General features: G+C 39.3%; 1 protein-coding gene across 1 annotated transcript in view; it reads left to right on the forward strand.

Annotated features, from left to right (window-relative positions):
* Positions 1-1,169: 1,169 nt before the first annotated feature.
* IQCE (IQ motif containing E) overlaps positions 1,170-18,480 on the forward strand; it is a gene marked incomplete at its 5' end in the record, with an annotated part of 22,976 nt that continues 5,665 nt past the window's right edge. The window contains 19 exons of the mRNA XM_010154881.1: positions 1,170-1,217; positions 1,862-1,904; positions 3,300-3,440; positions 3,734-3,865; positions 4,830-4,900; positions 5,609-5,722; positions 6,399-6,449; positions 6,873-6,943; positions 7,169-7,241; positions 7,640-7,689; positions 10,088-10,245; positions 10,717-10,772; positions 11,081-11,289; positions 12,071-12,175; positions 13,035-13,137; positions 15,587-15,682; positions 16,350-16,373; positions 17,463-17,570; positions 18,277-18,282. Coding sequence (XP_010153183.1) covers positions 1,170-1,217; positions 1,862-1,904; positions 3,300-3,440; positions 3,734-3,865; positions 4,830-4,900; positions 5,609-5,722; positions 6,399-6,449; positions 6,873-6,943; positions 7,169-7,241; positions 7,640-7,689; positions 10,088-10,245; positions 10,717-10,772; positions 11,081-11,289; positions 12,071-12,175; positions 13,035-13,137; positions 15,587-15,682; positions 16,350-16,373; positions 17,463-17,570; positions 18,277-18,282 — 1,659 coding nt within the window. The remainder of the gene's footprint in view (positions 1,218-1,861; positions 1,905-3,299; positions 3,441-3,733; positions 3,866-4,829; positions 4,901-5,608; positions 5,723-6,398; positions 6,450-6,872; positions 6,944-7,168; positions 7,242-7,639; positions 7,690-10,087; positions 10,246-10,716; positions 10,773-11,080; positions 11,290-12,070; positions 12,176-13,034; positions 13,138-15,586; positions 15,683-16,349; positions 16,374-17,462; positions 17,571-18,276; positions 18,283-18,480) is intronic.

The raw sequence follows: 18,480 nt of genomic DNA on the forward strand, positions 1-18,480 counted from the left end.
GGCTTCGGTCTGACTCCAGCCCGCGGGGTTCTGCCTGTGTCCTTGGCTGTCCGGTGGCGCGGGAGGTGTTATCGTTCGCTTCTCTCCCTCACGGCAGGCGGGGAGGCACCATGTTCTCTCGCGGTTTCTTGTAGACGGCTCTTGTTGGGCCTGATTTGCCAAGGGCCTGTGAACGTTTCCGAGGACTGGGGTGTCTTTGTTATCGCACGTTTATATCATGATGAAAGTTCTGTTATTTCCCATCTCCTGTCAAGGCTGGGTGCCTTCTGCATTCTCACTTCCTAATGCAATAGCTGCAGGTAGGTAGGGAGATGTCCCAGAGTGATAAAAAGGCCTTAAAATAACAAAAATAAGCGTTGTGTTGCAAGGAATGTTGCCCCAGGAAATTAAAAACTGCATGGCACGGGGTGTGACATATATGCCTGCTTGCTCTCAGCCAGCAGAAAAAGCTGTTCTACCTGCTCTGTTGTCAGTCCCAGCTCCTGTTCTGTCAACTAAGGTTCTCAAAAATACTTCACTTAGAGAGAGAGATCAGCATCTGTCCAAAAGATGGTGCTGCAGCTGTGAGCGCCATGGAGTCAGCAAGTGAAAATGTTCTTTTTGAGAGCTGCATACGTTCAGATAATTTGAAAGCAAAATGGAAATTTTCCTTCAGCAGATACGCTTACGTTTGAGAAGAAGGGAAAGTTGTCAGCTCAATCTGAGGAAAAATTAACCACTTATTTTGATTCCTTGGCTTGGGTTTTTTTCCTCAGCCTGATCGCTTCTCCAGCTGAATTTACTGAATGTTTCCGTAGAATAGCAAAGGTAGGATCAAGTGAGTGAGGAAGGGGACAGATGGACGAGTTGCTGCTTAACTCTACAGGGAAAAAAAATCATACAGAACCAGCACCTTGGAAGATGGGGCACCTGAAGGTTCAGCTGTTGTAATGCTGTGTGCTGAAGTGCACACTGTAGCTCGAGTCTGAAGTGACTTGCGCTATATCACACGTATTGTTTGTATTAGAGCAAATGTTGCTGTTTTTTTTGCAACAGTGTTGACACATTTACCATTTGAATTTGTTGCACTCAGACTTTGTTGTGATAGTAAAAGAACATAAAGTTTTCTGGACATGTATTATAACCAATACTTAGTAGCAAATGTCACAGTTAATGTCTCTCTTTCCCAGGGAGATGACAGCCTTTCTGTGATAACCTGTGAGTCAGATACAGAAACGGTGAGTTTTGTTAGTGGTGCGCTGCAGTTGAATGCCTTAAAAGATGTCTCACTGTGTTCTTGCACATGCTGCGTCCACGTGATGCCTCCTGATCGATGAGAGACCCTTCAGAGGGGAGAGCTAACAATGTTATTGCAATATGATTTGATTCAAAAGCCTCCTCTAATTCCAGATGTAATTCTGGCTTCTAAATTCTCAGTGCTGGGGCTACAAATGATTTTTGGCTTCATTTTGCTGTTCTTTCAAGTTAAAGGCCTAAATAATCCTTTTACAGAGTCTTAATAGAATTAACTAAGTCTTTTAGTTACGTGGTTCTACAGGTCAGCATCTATTCTGTGGTCATCTTGAATTTGCTGCTACTTATATTTATTACTGATGGGAAAGGTCTTTGTGTTCCGATCATGAATAGACTGTTTTTTATTTGTAGCATGAAACCTCAGTAGGCACCTCCCTTAATTCTGGTGACCACTGCTGTGGCCAAATATACATAATGCTACTATTTTTGTTTTCTACACAGAAGATTCTGTTATTAAAACAAGTGCTCTTCATCCAAGGTGGAGATTGAAGCCAATTTTGAGATATATGCTGTAATCTTTAAAGAGTGAAATATTTTGTATACATTAAAAATTCTTATTCTCTTCCAGAAATTAAAGAAGAAAGTTTTTCACATGCCTCCAAAGTCACCAAGTAAGTATTAGAAAAATTTTTCTTCTCCTTTCATTATTGCGAAACAAGATACATTTGTGGGACACAGAAACTGGAAGATTTACTTGAAACAACATCCTGTTATTCTCAGAATTATTCAGTGGTGTGTGCAGAGCACACCTATGTGAGATTTGTTCTGTAACCAATGAAGTTAGACTTTTATAGGCTAAATGTTGAAGTTTATGGGCTAATTGTAATTCTTGATTCTCCAGCATGAACCACTTTCTTCACATGTTATCCCTCCTAATGGCAAGCATTCTGAATTTTACTTTGTCTTTCTGGACAAATGCTGATACTTGCTGTGCAGAAATAGTTTACAATTATTATTATGGCTCATAGGAGCCACCTATCTTCTAGTAGATACCTGTGTTTGTAGATTATGCTCTGTTTCATTTGTTGTTGTAGGTTTGTGGGGGTTTTTACATGACCTTTTAAGTACAATGTTGTTATTAGATCTGCAGGTTTTTGTCGGCTTTTTCTGGGGTTTGTGTTTCTTACTCTACTTTTCCATTTACCTTCCATTTTATACTTCCAGTGAATGTTTCAAAAAAGACTTTACGTCAACATGTTGCTGATTGTTGTTACTTTGTTTTGTTTCTAACAAATTAAATAATGTTGTACTTTAAAATGATGCTTTAGGTTGAGGAAGAGGCATGCTTCTCTGGGAAATGTGCAGCTATCTTCTTTCTTTTCCTGAAGTCCTTTTGCTTGCCTGAATGATGGAATTTAAAATAGCTGTTTAATTTCAAGTATGTTTGTGACATTGCTTCTTGCTCTATGTACTTCTCTTGGTAATTTGAAGACTAACTAATTAGCCCATTAACTAATTAGCTAATTTTAAGTGGAATTGGTGTCAGTATTTGAACCTGACCGCCAGACCTGAAGGAGTAATGTGAGGGGCTCCCCAGCAGTTGCATCAGACCAATAACTTGAATACTGCAAGAAAGTTGCTGTGGATTAGTAGCTATAGAGCTACTTCTGTCTGTTTAGCTACACATATTTTTCACATTGATAGGACATTTGTGTATACATTCATTCATACATCCAGTCAACCTAAGAGTTTAGACATGCAGGTATCTTGAGGATGCCTGTGCAAACTGTACGTGTAAATATTTCTATGGATGTTGAGTCATGTTACTGTCAGTATGCCTCTTTGTAAGCCTCTTGATTTTTTTGGAATTGGATTTTTTTCTTAATCATGATTTATTTTTTTTTAAGTGAATGTCCCGTTGCTCTGCATAAGCCAGTGTGTAGTATGCTGTTAATTTATGTTGGTTTAAGTAACAGGGCTGTGTCTGGGAACCTTGAAGCATGTGAAAGAATTGTTGTGTCCTTGAGCTTTTTAAGGCAATGCTGAGATATTTTCTTTTGTTTTAGAGTCTCCATACAGCTCTAGCACGCAACTGTATCCTAAAAAAGGTGCAGTTTGGCGACCTCAGCAGGGAACAGGCAGTGCATATCTCGAGACCCCAGCTGTAAAAAACTCAAGGCAGATGTGTCTGGGATCATTGAAACAAGGTATTAGTATAGAAACTTCTTCTGCATATGTGGATAAAATTCAGTGTTGTGGGCAGATTAACATATAAACTCTTAAGAAATAGATTTGTATTTGATTATAGGCTAGATAGGAAGTTATTTCGCTAGTATTTATTTGGGTGGTTGGACTTATCTGATCTTGAGCATTGGAATTTATAGAGGGAATAATTAACAGCATCTGGAGCTTTCCATGTTGCATTTGCTCAGAATAAATCCACAAATTTAATTCACAATTATCCCTGATTTTTGTATTTGTGTTCCATTTTTGTTGGCAGGAATGAGCTATCCTCTGAAATCAGATGTTGACGTGGAGCATATGCGAACTAACATTTCTAGTAACACTCCAGAATATTTGAAGGAAGCTCTAGGAATGAAGAAGCCAAAACATTCTCGTTCTTCTAGTAATGGTAAACTATATAATGTTGTGGTAGATAAAAGTTAATGATCTTTTTTCCACATAAAAATACACGTTGCTTAAGATCCTCACTTTAGTGAAGCAAGAACCAGTTCAGTTTAACCTGTACTAAAATATATGTGTCAAAATGTGATCCATGGGATACATTTTGAGATTTCTAAATTGGATAAGACTGGGGTTTCCAAATTTTTTTGAGCAATGAATCACTATTAGCTTTCAGAACTTTTTTCAAATTGCCATGCATTTGCAGCTGAAAACGTTGCAAATATAATATAGTTCAATGGGCCAGCTGTAGACAATTTATTTTGACTTTGCAAAACATATTTTAGGAACCATTGATAGAAACCATCTGCTTGCCTGAAATTCTATGTAATTTGACTCCTTTTACTTCTTCTCTAGAAAGTGTTTTATCATGGCTGTGAGATTCAAATCAATTGAGTTTAATGAGAAGAGCAAAATGTGAAACTTTTTCATGTTTTTCTTAAAGGAGAATGGTAAACTTAATATCACTTCCATTTCAAATGAAACCTATACTGTTACTTGTCATACACGGTTTCTGGCAACTTTAACAGATGATAGACTTTTACATACATTTGGACAGAAATACAAAAATGTATTCTGGGCATCTTTTAGAAATGTTTTGTAAAACAATTGATTTGTTGGGATGAGGAGACTGCAGTCTTCTGTGAAGTGTGTGTCTTCCTTGAGAGGGATGTTTTAATCTAGCACCAGAGAGAAGAGAAGCAATTAGGAGAAATTTGCTGTAAAATCTGGCAGAAGTTTCATACAGTAACATCTCCTTTTTACCTCCATTTCTAGAATTAATTTTCTTGATGACTTTCTTCTTAAAAAAAAAAAAAAAGCCTTGTTTCAAGTTTGGTGCTGATCTAGATATTTTAACTGTAAGGTTTCTGATTAGTTAAAAATCTGGTTATTTTATGTACCTTTTTCTGTAGGCTACATTTCTGGAACTCCTGACTACAAAGAAAAAGAAGATATGTATGATGAAATTATAGAACTGAAAAAGGTATGGTCTCTCTGATACTTACATAGAAAGTCATAGGGTCACTCCAGTCCCCCTGTAGCTGCCCAGGCCTTGTTGGTTTAGAATACTTTGATTTCTACAACTGGGACATCCACCAGATTTTTGATTTTGTATCTGTATAGCAAGGCTAAACTAAACTTGTCTGTTTAAGGCAATTTGATTGTTCTTATGGTGTGATAGATACTTCTGAGTTCTGGATCTGGCAGCCCTGAAGTATACCCAGTCTTGAACCCCAGCCATGGCCTAGCTGGACGCTGAAAAGGTTCATTGCATTTGGTTTCTTTGTCCCTCCATCTCCCCGTTTTTTTGTCTTTTGTCCCCCTCAGCTGTTTCCTATCACATTTTAACAATTTGTCAGTTGAGTTCGGTGCAGTGGGTGAAAGATGAGGACTGGGCATGTTGAACACTAGGGACACCTTAGGCAAGAATCTTGACTGTTGTGGATCATTTGTGTAAGGTTGCCTTTTTCTTAAACCTTTTCCTTTTATCTTTGCCTGTCACCATCCTTATCAGTCAGTCCTGGTCCAGTGTGATGGTCTCTTCCTTTTTTTTTTTTTGTTCTTTTCTTTCTCTTGTTTCATCCTGACCATCCTAATTGGATTGTTATTCACATCAAAACATGTTTCTATGTGAAAACTCAGTGTGTTTCTATTTCTGAAACGTGCTTACAGTTTTTCTCCCCTCTTTTAGACAATACACGCTCAGAAAAATGAGGGAGATCGGATGAAAACTAAGCTTCGTCGACTAGAAGAAGAGAACAATAGAAAGAATAAACAGATTGAACAACTGTTGGATCCTTTCAGGGTGACTGTTTCTTGAGGGGGGATAAAAGTGAGGCAAAAGAGTGCTGTGCAGTGTGATCCTCTTCTCCTTGTCTCTCTGGATTTCAGGGTTCTGTAGTCTGTTGGCTCCGAGGAAGGATGAGCTTGAATATGGGAGAGAGTTGGTTGATGTGAAGGGAATTTCTGTCTTGTATATCTCAGCTCACCAGTCCAGCTCCGTTCAAAGGAAGATCATGCAATGCTGTGCTGATAAGTTTGTTTAGAAAAGATATTTTACCTTCAGAAATTAAATGTGAAAATGCTGTTTCTTTAGAGGCCCAGTTTCTGAATATTTTGCCTGAGAATAGTAGGGAGTTTAACATCTGCCATGGTGACTGATGCATGCAGTCCTGACACCTGGACCAGGAAGTAAAAGATGAGCCGTATTGTCAGCCCCACAAGGCTGAGAAGCATTTAGGGTCATTGTTAGAAGACCTGAATTTCACCAAATTCCCTGTGGCTGTCACTTTCTGTGCGGAGATCAACATCTTGGGCGAAGTGTGCTAATACAAAACAATGAGCATAGGGACTTCAGGGTTCAAACTGTTGGCCTGTGAAATGACTGTGGAGATGAGTAGGTTATAAAATTCTGTGGCAAGAGCTGGCAGTAGAATAAAGTATAAAGGTTGGTTACTTGCTTTATCTGTCTTCTCTTGCAGGGCTCAGAGCTGGCACAAGCTTTGTCAAAAAAGACGACTAATAATGGATGGGTAATAGTTACTTCATTACCTTTTGCTTTCATTTTTCTTTTTTTACCTCTTGCCAAACTGAAAGACTACTGATTAAAAAGTAAAGTGAAGTGAAAAAGAATTAGGGTATTATGTGACCATTATTTCTGCAGTCAGATAAGAAACCAGTAACAAATGTCTGGAATTAACATTATTTGAGGGAGCTGCCTTTGTCACTGTCTTGAAACTGTTTAGGGAGTATTGTCCTTATTATTTGATGCTTTGAGTTTATCAGGGCCAGAGACATGCAGACATGCTCATGGTTTACTACGTAGTCAAGTATGTAGAAATAAGTATATCTGGTTAGGTACAGTTTATAAAGACAGAGCAAGGCTATGCAGAAATGGCTCTTCTGTGGAGAGACAGATTATTCTGGGACTCATGAGCTCTTTCTTCTTTCTGTAGGCGGTTAGTGGATTAAAGCAGAAGATTCTCAAGCTAGAACAACAGTGCAAGGAGAAAGACAACACCATTAAGTATGACTTTGGGGGCTGGAGGCTTGTACTGGAAGATATAATAAAGGGAATTTGAAATCCATGGGTTTTTTACCTCTGTATTCTTCTGTTCCTTAACATGTTTTAGTGTACTTTGAGAACATACTGAGAATTACAAACCACCAACCCAGAAATTGTAAACCAGCAGGTTTACGGCGATAATGGATGGGTCTGACTGAATGTTTTTTTGTATTATTATATTTTCAGCAAATTGCAGGCAGACATGAAGACCGGTAATTTGGAAGAAATGAGGATAGCTATGGAAACCTACTATGAAGAGGTATGTCTGACAGGTCCCTCAACTTGCATACTGAGAGGAAGTTGTTCAGTTGTTGAGTCAAAGTATACATGGAAGGTTTTAGGTTTCTTACAGCTGAGCTGCACCTGTCATTGGAATCAGATTTTCACAGATTTCTCATAGTTCCAAACATACGTACTGAAAAACCTTTTTTCTTCCAGTAAGTTGGGTGTGTTAACCAAAAAGTGGAAATAAACTACCACGAGCATCTAGATGAAAGCCAATGTAACGCTAGCCTGATTTTCAGTGATGGCATCATTGCCTCTCCTACTACCCAAGAGTCTTGTTCTGATTTTCACCTAATGGACAAATGGGTTGCATGAGCGATGTCAGCTTCCACAGCTAGCTCCTTAATGGAATCTGTATTTCATATTTCACAGGTTCATCGTCTCCAACTCCTCCTGGCAAAATCTGAGACTATGAGGAAAAAGTATGTTTCATTCTTGTGAGGCAAATGTTTGCATATATGTGTTTGATATACCCCTCATATACTACTACAACTGATGGAACACAACTATGTGGGAACAGTTTTTGTCATTTAGGTTGCTGGATTTGCTTTTTGGTACTGCTTTGGTTGGCTTCACAGCTTTGGCATATGTCTTAGTCACCTTTGGTTTGGTTTGTTTTTTCTTTTAGGTCATTTAGCAAATGTTGAAAAATAGTAGAGCTATTTTAAAAAGTACATGAAAGTTCTGAAAAATTCTCTCAGTTAAATAAAATCCATCTTCCCCCATAATCACACCTTTTCTGACATCACTGGTAATTGAAACAAACTCTCTAGATAGTTGGCATTTTACTCAAGTCAGTTCTGCATCTTGCTCTAGGGTGTATGCTGCAGAGATGGTATTTTGGAGTAAACATTATTTTCCGGTGGTACAGCAAAGCAGATCTGCACATCAAATCTGCACATCTTCTGTGAGATACCCCTGAGTGGCACTAGGAAAACACTGTCAGAGAGGCTTGTAGTGGTGCTTATGCCTGGTGTGCGGGTGTATACAGGGCGGTGAGGGTAAATGGTCCGTAGAGGAAATAAAAGTCAAAGCACAAAGGCAAAAGACAAAGCTCCAGTAAGAGATCAGAGTAAAAGTGTCTATGCAAGTAAGGGTTATTCGAGCTGAGAAGAGAGTAATAGAGTCTTGTTACCACACCCCTTCAAAATACGCTTGCCCTCCTAGTGTTAAGTACAGGCAACTATCTGAATTTAGGGTGTAATTATTTAGATTGATTGAAATGTATGAGAACTCTTTATAGGCCATTATGGATAGTACTTGTGTTTCCCTAATTCACTCTCTCTTGTGGATTGAAAACTGTCATTTGTTCTGTCACTGCTTAAAAAAAATAATTCTCTCTTGACTCAGGCATGCAGTGACGAGCCTCTCGAGGCTGTAAGCCATCACACCTCATTTATTTGCAGGTGAAAATGAGTCATCGGGTCTCTTCCTTGTCCTCATTTATTCATAGCTTCAAAAAGCAGTGGTCAGGGCAGTCTCTCTCCATTACGTGCCTGTCAGTCTCTACTGGAGAGACTGAGCACTGAAATAATAAATGATATTGAAGGTCGGGACTCTGCACATAGAATTGTAGGAGAGTCTGTCTTTCATGATGCTTGTCTGTGGTGTTTCTGGCTGAAATGAATGTCATGTAGCTCCTCTTTTTCAGTGTTAATGCTTAAAAATGATTATTTATATGTGAAGATGTAGTGTCCAATTGTAGCTAGAAACTAGGCAACCTTTCGAGCCCTCAGAATGGTCTGCAATTCTTTCATTTAGGTTCTGATGAGCCTAAAATAATGGCACTCGGTGATACGGTTATGATGTCTATAATTTCTGTCACTTTCCTTTCTTGTGGTGTGTCGTGTTTTGCTTTTTACGTGTTTTTCTTTCCTGCCTGGGACAGCTGTATGAATTGTCATCCGTGGCATCTGGGCAGTCTTATTTGTTTGTTTTTATGGCTTCATTTCCTTTTAATTTCCAAAAGGTAGATTAGATTCAGCTTTCCACGCTGATCTGCAAACTGTAGACTGTCTCCCCTTTTACCTTGTAATTATTCCAGTGGATGGGATGCCAGACTCCACAAACTGTTCCGTGATTTCCACTGGCAGTAGTGGCATTTGTCCAAAAGTATGTCAAATTTGTTTAAAATCTCTTATTGATTAGAAAGTAACTTAAATGAAGAAAGAAGTTTCTCTTGGGGTTTACTTTCACAGGAAGAGTTTCTTGTACGTTAGAGCAGCATTCAGTTATCTGAAAATACACTTGGGTGTTGGATTTGCTTGAGACTAATTCCATCCACATATAGCCTGCCCTCTCTCCCAGTCTCAACCCGTTTAAGCAAAAGCAAGCAATTCAAAGCATGCAGGTTAGCTTTCCATGCTGAACAGTTGTTGGGAAGAGTCTGCCGGTTGGCTAAGACAAGTGTTTTTAAATCAGCAGTCCACAGAGTGCTGGTGAAGCAGTATAAGGTTGGTTAGCGAAACAAATAGAAAACCAAACAAGTAAAACTCACACAAGCACCCTTGTTGTGTGTTAATGAAACAGAGTGGAGGAGGAAGTAATAAATGGACTTTCAAAGTATCTTTTTTTTTTTCCTTTTGACACAAATTAAAACTATTTGAAAGTGTTGAGCAAGATGGCCTTTGCGTGGGTTTTTTCCCTAAAAGAATAGGTAACTCCTCAAGTAAAAAATGTTAAGAAATGCTACTGGGGGGGGACCTGAGGCAGTTAACTTAGCTAGCTGACCTGAACAGCACTGCTGTTCCCCTCTTTTTAATGCTGCTTCTTTGTTCTCTGCTTTTAAGTTAACGTTCTGTTTCTGACCCCGTTTTCAAGTACAGAGGGCAGAGATACCCAAAACCGACTCAAGGCGCTGAATGCTGCTGTCCTGAGATTATCCAGGAACATCAAGGAATTGCAGAATGAGAATCGGAATTTGAAAGAACATCTAGATCATGTACTCGGCAGTTCTTCTCCTTCCAATAAAACAAAAAGTAGGTGCTGAAAAGTTGGTGAACGTGGATTTAGCTAGATTGGAAAGATGTGTTTGAGAGCAGGACCCTACTATGGTAGAAATGAGGGAGTTATTAAAAAAGGTGAAGATTCAGGAGGGGCAAAGTTTCTTACAGGAGTCTTTCTCTGACTTCTGGATGTGCTGCTCCAGTCAGATCTGGGTTTCCTTTATTATTATCCCTGAGAATCCAGGGCAGGAATTACTTGAAGATCTAATGTTTCACTGGAAGACTGTTTTTCAGCTGTTGAAAACTTCATATTTGATTTCTGGAATAGTTGGTATAGAAGTCATATGTTTTAAGATCATTCTCATTTCTTCCTTGCTGCATATTTGAAGTTGGGGTTCAGAGATCTTTAGATAGGCTTTCTGTGTGGACAGAAGTTTCAAAAAGCAAGGACAGTGTTGACTCACTGATCTGGTTTCATGTTTAAATCTTTGTTATTGTATTTAGATTATAGTGAGTGGAGCAGGCAGAGGCTGGTGAGGCGGATTTCGGAACTAGAAAAGGTAAGTGATCATAAATCTTACCTGTCTTGGAGCAGAAAATGCAGAACCACTGGTTTCTGCTGACGGCATGTAGTCCTTCAACCGATCAGTCTCTTGCATTCTGGCTCATACATGTAAACTGATGTCTGTCCCATATGCCCTTCCTCCCTTTTTTCTTTTCTCCTACTTGTTACATGCAGATGCACATTTTAGAATTAACTTCCATTGCATCTTTTCTCATGAGCTAAATAAAATAATTCTATGCTGAATTTTATTTTCTTCTTTTTTCCCTTTTTTTTTTATTTTTTGTGTAAATTTATCCTGTTTAGAAAGTATGTGCCATGGAGAACACCAGGGTGTCATCAGTAGATGGTGAGTCGTCACAGTTACTTGCTGTGTCACCTTCGCCTTCTGCAGGCCTGGATCATCCAGCCTCTCAACAGGTAGACCATGTTGCGGAATGTCATCGCCTCCAAGGGCTAGTGAAGAAGCTGAAGAGTGATAGGAAGGCACTTCAAAATCTCCTACTCAATCAAGAGTAAGTGTGACTCTTGTCTTTTTGTTGGTGTGAATTATTTAATGATTTCTGATCCCATTATGAAATGATGTAGCATTCACACGTTCAGCAAGAAAATGGATTTTTAGGGTCCCTTCAGCTTTTATTTTCAAAAGCTTCTTATAGTCCTGCTAGCCTTGTAAAAATTATATTGCTGAAAAAAAGATGGTGAGAGGATGGAAAATGAGAATTTCTGCTTGTTTCTAGCACGTTTTTCAAGGCATATTTTTTGCCAACCTCACTGGAAAGCCTTTGAAGTGTTATATGTCACTTTACACAGCACTTCTTGCAAGTATTTTGCTGTAAAGATCTGTCTTGTTTTTCCAACATGTTTTGTCCTGATCTACCACTTCTCCGTGAAAGCCTGCCTTCTGCCGTATGATGCACTGTGGCTTCTTTTCTCCCCAGTAAAGAACTGATTCACAGTTTGTATTGCTTGGCCTCATTTGGTGTGTCCGTGCGTAAGGGCGGGCAGGCTCATCTGATCACGAGCAGAGGTGTACACACAGCTGCGTGTGGTGGATAAGACACGCTGCCTCCTGTGCCAGCTCGCCTCCGAACAAGAACGCATAGCGTGAGCAGACGAGAAGGCCTTTTGCGTCTGAGCAGTGTGTGGTTGTGTAGTTTTGTTTGTTTGTTTGAAAGGAAAAATTAAACATTTAGTTACTTCACAGATTTGACAGTGTCTATTTTATTTAGAAGTTTAAGCAAAAGTAACTACTTTGAAGTATGAATGTATGAAGTATTCCTTGCACCTTTGTAGGTTAGCTATTAAGCAGTTGCTGCAGGCTAAGGCTGAAGTGGAGCTGGAGCTACAGAAGTGGCAGAATAAGTTGGAAGAAAAGAGTACGGAAGAGCAGACTTTAAGGTATCATATTGTGTATTACTAGATCCTTCCAGAACCAAAAAAATATCTGTTAGAAAAAATTTCTCGTGGCTCAAAATCCATAGGAATTTATCTGAACTGCGGGAAGTTGGGAATTCATTTAAGCAGAACTGTTTTGGAAGGATGGAGTAAGTTACTAGGGGAGTTACTAGTAAGTTACTAGAGTGGTTTGAGAAGTAGTGGAAGACTAAGTAGTGTAGTAAAAATAAGAATTAAATTATAATAAAAATAAGTAAGATAAATGGAAAAACGAAGCTGCCACGTTGGGGTCAGCATCATGTTTCCCTTTCTAAGGAAAATCTGTAGTAAGTGAGTAAGTAACCTTACCTCTGTCTATGCTTCTAGATCATTGCCAGTGTCATTCTACTCCATGTATTCTGTGTAACTGTTGATAATAATCCTGTACAAGGGTGGTAAAAAGGGGGGGGAGGGGGGAAAGGGATTTCATTATGGTTTTGTGAGAAAGGACTTCGCTACAGTTTCATATTTGTCAGTCATCAGATCTGAGTGCATTATTAATAATATCAAAGGTACCATTGTAACCTTGGGGAGTTGATGTGGTGTTGGGTTTTTTTGTTTTGGTGGTTTGGTTTCAGTTGTGTTTTGCTGCCTTTTTTTTTTTTTTCCCCTCAATTTTAACATGGGGCTGTGCTATCTTGAGAATGATGTTACATGTCTGTTACTGTAAGAATATGTATAATGGTATCATGGGCAGTTTCCCACTTTGACCTTTAAGAAAAAAACTCAAAGCAACCAAGTCTTATGAAATGGGTTGAGTGTTTTCAAAGCAGGAACAACAGAAAATTTCTCATTGTAAATATCTTTGCTTTTCCAACTATAGTGAGGAAATCCAGGGCCTGACACAGAGAGTAGGGAAATTGGAGTCAGAATTGGAGGAAGAGAAGAGGCAAAAGGCAGAAGATACAATAGAAAAGCTTAATAAGGTATGGCCACATGATTTTATGTTGGTGGTGGATTTGGATTTTTTTTCCCCTTTCACCTAACTAATATATTGCAAATTGAGCTGATAAATAGCTGTTAGTTGTGTTTCCACAGAGGCAGTAAATCTTGTCATAGAGATTCTGAATGATGGTTATTCCCAGAATTTGTTGACAAATTGTTTCAATAATTGCAATTACAGCTTGGGGGGTTTTTTGAGCTGTTCTCTTAGTGATTATCTGCCCCACCATTGCTTTTTTTTTTTTTTTTAATTCAGTGGAATGTTGCAGGAAGCTTACACTTTTAAGTGTTTGAGGGTTTTTGCCTTACATTCTAAGGGGGAAAAAAAATTGTGGCTTTGCTTGTATCTTCTTACAACATCTAAACCCATTAGCTAATTTCATTCTAATTTTGAAGAGGGAGGAAGTCTTGGAGGAGTTGCCAGGTAGATGAAGGTAAATGTGCTCACTGGCAGACTGGTAAAAGACAAAAGCCCCTTTTTGGTGATTTTTATGCTGGTCAGGTGATCGGTTAGGGCACGTGTGTTGTCTAGTTAGAAAATTCTCATTAGCTTTTCTGTTTGGATGGAACCTCTCTTTCTGGATTTTCCAGTATCTAACAAACACAATCGTGCAGTTGTTACCCCTGGACAGTCTTAGGTGGGGCTCTGTCATCAGTTGAGATATTTTTATTTTGTGAATTATGGCTGAACCTGACATCTTTGCAATCTTCTGTCCCTCTGCCACACGTTGGTGTAACTGGCCAGTAGAGATGAACGAACACCAGCAGACATGCTTTCAGATGCAGTGTGGACATGTTAATCTCATTTCACTAAAACCTAGTTGAGAATTATTGCTGGGATTTTGATTGTACTTAAAAATAAATAGACCCTGAAATACAGGTACTAAAAATATGAATAAAAACGTCCAGCGCTTAAGACCATGCTGGTTTTTGATATACTATGCAATTCTTTAGGTTCTTTTTTTGTGTTATAGGCTGATGGGTGCTAGATGATGTTTTGCATACCAAATAACTTGGGTCTTTAAAAACAGCCAATAAACAGCTCCTTTTTCCTCTGCAGACTATATATATTCTTGGCCAGTAACCATCCATTTATTGAAATGTTCCCATTATTTGTAATTATTGCTAAGTTCCTACCAATTTTTCATTTTAATAGTAGGTTGTCATTTTTAATATAACATGATCCATTTGCTAAACTTAAGCCTGTAACTCAGGGGTTTTAGTTATAAATAAACCCTTTTCACAGAATGAAGAGGTTTTCAGTCTATAAAATCTCTTGTTCCTCTGCTTAAAACTTTACACCAGCAAATTAAATTAGTCTTGTAAAATGGCAGTTAACTTTTTGTTTGGCAAGTGAGGTATGACAATTAATATGGGATAATTAGGGATCAAAAGGATCAGATCATGAGAAGTGGAATATGCAACCACACCTCAGAAGAAAGAACTGGAACAAAATCTTGTTTTTTTTCTTGTTTTCTTCTAATTAATTTCTTCAAGACAGAAGAGTAGAGTTATTCCAGTTTACACAAGCTGTCTGTCCTGTTGGTGTCATACAATGGCCAACTCATTAGTAAGCCTAAACAGATGATGATGGGGCCACAGTTGCCAGGATGAGACATGAGAGAACTCACTGGTTAACTAATGCTAGTCTTTCCTGGAGAAGAATTGCAAAATTAGGTATCCTGACATTTGTTCTCAGACTGTCAATAAAATACATTTCTGGTCAACAAAGCAGCAGCTTCTACTGTTGGAGCTCTTACTGCTTTAGCAATGCATAGAAAAATAGGAGTATGTGTAAATGAAAATCTTTATGCTCCCATGCTCTGCTAACAGCTAAAATGGGTTGGACAGGAATGTGTTCCACTGTAACAGTCATCTAGATGATGAGTTTGAACATGAGCAATATTCAGAACCAAAGGTTACTTTTTAACTTCCTTCCACCCTGCAGGCAGGATGAGCATCTAACAACTGTGGTGTTTATTTTTCTGAGTCATTTCTAACCGGTTTCTCATAGAATTCTAACTTGTGTCTTAAGTGTACCAAGTTAGAGGTTCCTCTCTGCTGTTATAGAACCACAGACTGGTTTAAGTTGGAAGGGACCTTAAAGCCCACCCAGTCCCACTCCCTGCCATGGGCAGGGACACCTTCCACTAGGCCAGGTTGCTCCCAGCCTCATCCAGCCTGGCCTTGGACACTTCCAGGGATGGGGCATCCACAGCTTCTCTGGGCAACCTGTCCCAGTGCTCCCCACCCTCTCCAGGGATTTCCTGATGTCCAATCTCCATCTCCCGCTTTCAGTATAAATCCGTTACCCCTTATGCTGTCACTCCCTGCCCTTGTAAAAGGGCCCCCTCCAGCATCCTTGTAGCCTCTTCAGGTACTGGAAGGTGCTGTAAGATCTCCTCAGAGCCTTCTCTTCTCCAGGCTGAAGAGTCTTCACCAGTCTGTACGGTTAAAAGCAAAGAAAATCACAGGAAGGAGCAAGCAGCCAAAATCATCCAGAGACAGTGGAAGAGGTACCGAACCAAGGTGAGATACTCCTATCAGGGGGCAGTGAGGACACCCTTCTCTGAACCTTGCTCTTGTTTTAGCATCTAGAGTAGCCTGCTGCCAGGCTCTAGGAACTGCAGCTGTGCTTCCCAGTGTGATTCCTTAGCACCATCTTCTCTTTCACTGCTTTTTTCAAGTCCTCCCTGCTGCTGCTTTTGCCTTTGCTCCCTAGTACCCTGTTGTTTCTGCTGCAAGGTAGCCAGTTTCTGAATGGGGGCAAGCAGAGAAACTAAGGAAGCACAGCAGTGCTTGAAGCAGTGCTGCTGCTGTTGCCTCCTTGGAGTATGACTGAGAAGTTAAATTCCCTTAGCAGAAACTAGGACAAAATAACTTAGGAAAAAAAAAAAGGCATTAGTCATAAATTTTGTTGTATGGGCAATAACATAATGCTGCTTTTCCCACATGTAGGACTTGTGGTGTGAGGTGGGTCTTGTAACTGCTTCTTAGGAAGCAAAGATAAAAGAATTTTCCACACATCTTTCAAAGATGCAAAGCTTTTCTTTCCTTTAAGTTTGTTGTTTGAGTTTTCAGGAAGAGGTGAGACAAGTGTTTTCTGTATGTTTTAATTGTTGGGGAAAATCTGGGAAGTCTTTATTGAACAAAGCTTGTACACATATCTGGCATTAACAGGCATTTTTCGTTTCAGAAAAAAGAAATTGCTCTGGATGAGGTGAGTGTGTTTTATGACACCCAACAAAACAGTAAAACACATTTAATTTGTATCAAAGCACAAACATACTTTTATTTTTTATGAGGTTTTATTGTAATATGAACTGTACGAAGATTGTGTTTGTTCTTCAGGCTGGCTCATGATCTTCCTTCTGACAAACGTTTTGTTTGATACATCTGGTCAAAGTGTTCCCCTTTTGGTTTCAAATTTTCTCTACTTGATAACTACTGCAAGATGAACGCTGCTGACTTTGGAACAAAATTTGATACAAACAGACAGGAAAGTTTTTCTATATTAAGTAATTCTAATAATTCTTTCATTTTCACTGTTAGGAATCTTCAGGGAGATTTGAAGGAGGAATTTGAAGCCTTTGCTAAGGAGAAGCATCTCTGAGTATTATGAAGAAAATTACTTTGACAAACTTGTCACTTTTTGATAAACGTTTTGCACAAAGGTTTTGATTAAACTGGTTTTCAGATAGCACAACAGAATATCTTACAGTTTTTTTTCTCCCCGAACATTACAAATCCTGTTTTCAGAAATTAGAGCAAATTCTAACCGTGTGACACAATCAAGCTGGTTTACATCTAGATGCTTTTTGTTGGCTAGAATCCAGTAAAATCTCTGAGTAGAGAGGAAAGACCTATGTTCAGCATAATCACCACAGTGGTCTGCCAGGCTTGGCCTGATTTCTGATTGTACCACAGAGCCTGCTGGGTAGCCAGCATCTAATGTGAGAATAGCAGCACATTGCTCTGTTTGTGAAAGAGGCGAGTGTTGGCAGCTAGAACCTAACTGCATCTGGTAAGATCAGGCATGAACACCTCCCAGACTGAATTTAAACCCTGGAGGTGTATGTCTATGGGTGTCACAGGCAGGGGGTTCTCTGGAGTGCAGCAGAGTACCTGTGAAGTAATGGGGACATGTGTGTCTCCCTTACAAATAAGAAAATGTCAGGACATAAAGGAGTTTTCGTTGCACACGGGAAAGTTATTTTTCTGGTGTGCCTTTTCCCTCCAGATTCTTGTTTTAATTTATAGCTGCCATTTTTCAAAGGAACTAACATCTACTTATTTCTTTCCATGCTAGGCAGTTGTTATGCTTCAGGCAGCTTTCAGAGGACATTTAGCTCGACAGAAACTGTTACTGAATAACAGGATGCATGATGCAAAATCTCAGAACAAGGTAATTGTTGGGGCAAATGGGTATCCAGGCATCCCATCATGTTTAGTTTACAGTGGGAAGTACTGTACTTCCAGACTTAATTCACTGAATCACCCGGTGATGTTTTAACGTGCTGGGAGGCAGCACCACTGTAATTCCAGAAGGATATTGAGCTCATTCCCTAGCCTTCCTTTCTATTTTCTTTAGTTCACAATTTTTCTTAGAAGTAAAGTGAAATTTCTCTGCATTATGGACAGTGACTGGGTCTCCTCTTTTTTGTGGTTCTTCCATCAGCTTATAACGTGCCCTTTGACTCTTTAATTCAGTGCTGTTGGAAACTGTACTTGCTGTCAAGTGTTCACTAGTGAATCGTAGGAATAGACAAACTTTTGCCACTGAAGTTCAAAAATAAGAATTTGGAAAGGAGCTTTGGTTGGATTGGAAAGTAAAGGATTCTTGTGTGTGGCATACTCAATCAAAGACTTGTAGGGTCCTCTGTCATGTCAGACTCCCTCCAGATTGCTCTGTTTTGAATATGAAGAAAATTCCTTACCAATTAAGCGTTTAGTTTCTGTAAATCGTTTGCCCACTTAAATGAACATCCTTTGGACCTTTAGCAGCCTACAGTTAATTTGTAATTCTCCATCCAGGTTGTCCATCTGGTTGCACTTCACATGCACTTTTATTTTGGTTAAACTGACCCAACGTAGTAGGACTGAATATGTCTGCTTGATACAAGCAGAAGGTGTATTGATCATGAAGGATGCCTTACCTCCTTTGATTTCTACATGCACTTTATTATTAAAGGATGCCTTACCTCCTTTGATTTCAACAGGTTTCCTTCCTGGAAAATAAGTGAACTTTCCATGCAGGTGTCTGCACTTTGATTAACTGAATACAGATGCTTCAAAGCTTGTGTGATGACCAGGTTTGGAGTTCCTGC

Source organism: Eurypyga helias, unplaced genomic scaffold (assembly GCF_000690775.1).
Source record: "Eurypyga helias isolate BGI_N326 unplaced genomic scaffold, ASM69077v1 scaffold19057, whole genome shotgun sequence".
Lineage (NCBI taxonomy): Eukaryota > Metazoa > Chordata > Aves > Eurypygiformes > Eurypygidae > Eurypyga > Eurypyga helias.